General features: G+C 43.7%; 1 protein-coding gene across 1 annotated transcript; it reads right to left on the bottom strand.

Annotated features, from left to right (window-relative positions):
- Positions 1-2,284: 2,284 nt before the first annotated feature.
- Positions 2,285-4,637, bottom strand: LOC106569480 (C-C motif chemokine 4). The gene is made up of 3 exons (XM_014140871.2): positions 4,484-4,637; positions 4,153-4,267; positions 2,285-3,939 (listed from the first exon to the last, which is right to left on the bottom strand). The coding sequence occupies exons 1-3, from the start codon at positions 4,551-4,553 to the stop codon at positions 3,693-3,695; spliced, it is 432 nt and encodes a 143-aa protein (XP_013996346.2). The 5' UTR covers positions 4,554-4,637; the 3' UTR covers positions 2,285-3,692.
- Between the last annotated feature and the right edge of the window lie 415 nt (positions 4,638-5,052).

The following is a 5,052-nucleotide window of genomic DNA, read 5'->3' as shown; positions in this document are numbered from 1 at the left end:
CGAAGGAATTGTCTGTAGAGCTCCGAAACAGGATTGTTCGAAGGCACAGATCTGGAGAAGGGTACCAAAACATGTCAACAGCATTGAAGGTCATCAAGAACACAGTGGCCTCAATTATTCTTAAATGGAAGAAGTTTGTAACCACCAATACTCTTCCTAGAGCTGGCCGCCTGGCCAAACTGACAAACCCGGGGAAAAGGGCCTTGGTCAGGGAGGTGACCAAGAGTACAATGGTCACTCTGACAGAGCTCCAAAGTTCCTCTGTGGTGATGGGAGAACATTCCATAAGGACAACCATCACTGCAGCACTCCACCAATCAGGCCTTTATGGTAGAGTGGCCAGACAGAGAGACCTGAAAATAGCTGTGCAGCGACGCTCCCAATCCAACCTGACAGTGCTTGAGAGGATCTGCAGAGAAGAACGGGAGAAACTCCCTAAATACAGGTGTGCCAAGATTGTAGTGTCGTACCCAAGAAGACTCAAGGCTGTAACCGCTGCCAAAGGTGTTTCAACAAAATACTGAGTAAAGGGTCTGAATACTTTTGTAAATGTATTTATTTTTTATTTTTATTTTATACATTTGCTAACATTTCTAAATAGCTGTTTTTGCTTTGTCATTATGGGGTATTGTGTGTAGATTGATAAGGGGGCAAGAAACATTTTAATCAATTTTAGAATAAGCCTATAATGTAACAAAATGTGGAAAAAGTAAAGTCGTCTGAATACTTTCCACTGTATATTTCACTATGTTGTGTGACTTACACACAACCATACACATAATATACTGCTAAAAAAAATGAAGGGAACACTTAAACAACACATCCTAGATCTGAATGAAATAAATAATCTTATTAAATACTTTTTTCTTTACATAGTTGAATGTGTTGACAACAAAATCACACAAAAATAATCAATGGAAATCCAATTTATCAACCCATGGATGTCTGGATTTGGCATCACACTCAAAATTAAAGTGGAAAACCACACTACAGGCTGATCCAACTTTGATGTAATGTCCTTAAAACAAGTCAAAATGAGGCTCAGTAGTGTGTGTGGCCTCCACGTGCCTGTATGACCTCCCTACAACGCCTGGGCATGCTCCTGATGAGGTGGCGGATGGTCTCCTGAGGGATCTCCTCCCAGACCTGGACTAAAGCATCCGCCAACTCCTGGACAGTCTGTGGTGCAACGTGGCGTTGGTGGATGGAGCGAGACATGATGTCCCAGATGTGCTCAATTGGATTCAGGTCTGGGGAACGGGTGGGCCAGTCCATAGCATCAATGCCGTCCTCTTGCAGGAACTGATGACACACTCCAGCCACATGAGGTCTAGCATTGTCTTGCATTAGGAGGAACCCAGGGCCAACCGCACCAGCATATGGTCTCACAAGGGGTCTGAGGATCTCATCTCGGTACCTAATGGCAGTCAGGCTACCTCTGGCGAGCACATGGAGGGCTGTGCGGCCCCCCAAAGAAATGCCACCCCACACCATGACTGACCCACCGCCAAACCGGTCATTCTGGAGGATGTTGCAGGCAGCAGAACGTTCTCCACGGCGTCTCCAGACTCTGTCACGTCTGTCACGTGCTCAGTGTGAACCTGCTTTCATCTGTGAAGAGCACAGGGCGCCAGTGGCGAATTTGCCAATCTTGGTGTTCTCTGGCAAATGCCAAACGTCCTGCACGGTGTTGGGCTGTAAGCACAACCCCCACCTGTGGACGTCGGGCCCTCATACCACCCTCATGGAGTCTGTTTCTGACCGTTTGAGCAGACACATGCACATTTTGCTGGAGGTCATTTTGCAGGGCTCTGGCAGTGCTTCTCCTGCTCCTCCTTGCGCAAAGGCGGAGGTAGCGGTCCTGCTGCTGGGTTGTTGCCCTCCTACGGCCACCTCCACGTCTCCTGATGTACTGGCCTGTCTCCTGGTAGCGCCTCCATGCTCTGGACACTACGCTGACAGACACAGCAAACCTTCTTGCCACAGCTCGCATTGATGTGCCATCCTGGATGAGCTGCACTACCTGAGCCACTTGTGTGGGTTGTAGACTCCGTCTCATGCTACCACTAGAGTGAAAGCACTGCCAGCATTCAAAAGTGATCAAAACATCAGCCAGGAAGCATAGGAACTGAGAAGTGGTCTGTGGTCCCCACCTGCAGAACCACTCCTTTATTGGGGGTGTCTTGCTAATTGCCTATAATTTCCACCTGTTGTCTATTCCATTTGCACAACAGCATGTGACATTTATTGTCAATCAGTGTTGCTTCCTAAGTGGACAGTTTGATTTCACAGAAGTGTGATTGACTTGGAGTTACATTGTGTTGTTTAAGTGTTCCCTTTATTTTTTTGAGCAGTGTAGTATTCATAATGCACATAGTGATGTGACTTGTAATGGAGCGGTGGAAACAGTAATGGAGGTGTTCGTTAATGTCTGTTCAGAGGGGAGGGGAAAACCCGCTGTGGCATGTAAGAACATCCACTATACCTCAAACAGTCATATTAACTCCACAATGGCCAATCACCCAAAACCCCCACGGATAACAGAGATAGACCTATAACTTTCTCTCCTCCCACATGTAGTAACCTATTTACAGATACATGTTAGTAAGTACACCACATGCTAACCGATTGCTCCACTGGAGCTCCAACCACATGTAAGTGTACATGGTGATATGGTGGAAACAACATCCAGACTGTAATTATGTTAGTCCCCCATAGCTTTCCCTCTGTGACCCACTGACCAATTTTTGATTTTTTCTGAACTGATGAGCAAGTACTTGAGAAACTTGCCCTGTTTCAAATTCGGTAAAAAGCTCAGATTCAGGGTAAAGTTAAAGTTCAAGTTATGGGTTAAAAGCATTTGTGTAACATTTGCGTCTATCCTTCTGTCCATTGTAGCATGGCCAGTGTGATGTCCATTGAACTTATGGGTCTTGTGGGTCATCAGTGAAACAAGCAAAGTGACTAATATACCTACAGCAGTCACCTGCAGTAGCCAGCATTGTACAGTGCGCATCCATTGCTAACGTCTGGCAACCATCTGGGTGATGTTTGGCAGCCATTTTGCACAAGAACCATCACCAGATGGACAACAAGTCAACCCTTATAAGGAAACATTATACATTATTCAGGCATACTGGCAAATAGTCAGCAAGTTAACACAATCACAATCATTAAATTCACTATGGAAGTGAATTTAATTGATTAATTTATAAATATATTAAGATACTTGGTAACACTTTATTTGGATAGTCCATCCTTAGATGCTCTATATCTAACCCTTATTCTAACCCTAAACTTAACCCTTACCTTAACCCTAGCCCTAACCTTAACCCTTATTCTAACCCTAAACTTAACCCTTACCTTAACCCTAGCCCTAGCCCTAACCTTAACCCTTACCCTGACCTTTATTCTAAACCTAACCATTACCCTAACCGTCACCTTAGCAAGCACTTGCTTGTCAAAAGATTGTTTGTTGATAGTATGTCCATCTTAAACATCTACAGATGGACTATCCGGACTATCGAAATAAATTGTGACCAGATATTCATTAAAGTGACATAAATATTGTACATTGTAAAAAAAAAAAAAAAAATTATAACAATGTTATAAACACAGCATTTTGAGAATGTTCAAATATTCAAAGTCAATAGTCTGATTTACTATGAGATAACTGGAACATTCTATGTTCTTCATTGTCTTGTGGTAAGAGTTGTTGGCCATTGAGATGCAATTTTGGGGTTGTGAGCTGAAAATGTTGTTTTGTGAGCGTTGTGTTTTGCTGGTTGTGCGGTGGTGGTCGTAGTAGTAGTAGTTGATGTGATGTGATGTTTTTTCAGTGTGTGAGGCTTGTTCTTATTGTCCAGGTACTGCATGGTTTTCTTTGCCCAGGGGTTTGAAGGGTCAGAGCAGATTCGTATGCCTTTCACTGTGACAAACCTGGGGGGGTGTAACGAGAATGGTCACAACAGAGACACACAATCAGGACTTTAACACTTTCCTTGAACTTGGTGAACCTGTATGTTATGCATTATGAATGCATCAAAGTGTCTTCTATCCCCGTAGTGCATTTATATACTGTTCACTGCTTTACTTGATTGACACATTCACAGCAGCTCAAATAAACACCTATGAACGGTTATGAGCACTTACGTGACTGCCTTGATGTTACACATGGCTGTGTCTTGTATGTAGTAGCGCTTGATCAGGTCACGACGCACCATAGTGCCTTTAATCTCCATACAGCACAGAGTTACTGCTCCACTGGCTACAAGCAAGAGAAGAGTTTCATCATCATCATCATCATCATCATCCTCCATTTACATTGTAGTTAAAAAGCATTATTTTCAAGGATTTTAACATAATCATCACCATTATCATCAATTTGAATCATACATTTACGTCATATGCTAAAACAAAACAGCATCTTAAGTGAAATCTGACACGATCTGATACAATGCATGATAAGAGAATGCACACGCACCATGAGAAGAAGAAGTGGACATCAGTAGAGTTGTGCTGACGAGGAGCAGGAGAGAGAGGAGGCCCATCATTCTGTCTGAATCGCTCACTCTGAGAGTTTACAGATGTGTGACTTTCCCCAGAACTGCAGCTCTTTTTAAGCCCACCAACACCACACACTCATACGCAGAGAGACACATGCCATACACAAATACTTTCCTACACTCAGACAGCATCACAGTCTGGTTTCCTCCCACAGACCCCCCTAACTCTCTCCCCCCACTCTCACTCTCTCTCATCACTGGTGACAGGACAGGTTTCCATAGTGGTGGTGAGTGACATTCCTGTAGCAATAGATTTATAGTTATATGACTGTAGCACTGAGAGACTGGTTTAATGCATGTGCAGAAGGAAAAACAGAGAGAAGTGCTGTTTTGGTAAGAAATGGCATGACAAAATGCATGACTGTGTCTTAGGTGTTGGTAAGAGGGTTGAATGAAAGCCCCATGTACTGTAGCATTTGAGGCTCAGCACAAGGTAAGGTGAGAACACAATTTTAAGAGGTGTCACACACCCAAATGGAAAATTGGG

The sequence above is a fragment of the Salmo salar genome, chromosome ssa14, assembly GCF_905237065.1.
Source record: "Salmo salar chromosome ssa14, Ssal_v3.1, whole genome shotgun sequence".
NCBI lineage: Eukaryota > Metazoa > Chordata > Actinopteri > Salmoniformes > Salmonidae > Salmo > Salmo salar.
This window is presented reverse-complemented; position numbering and strand designations above follow the sequence as displayed.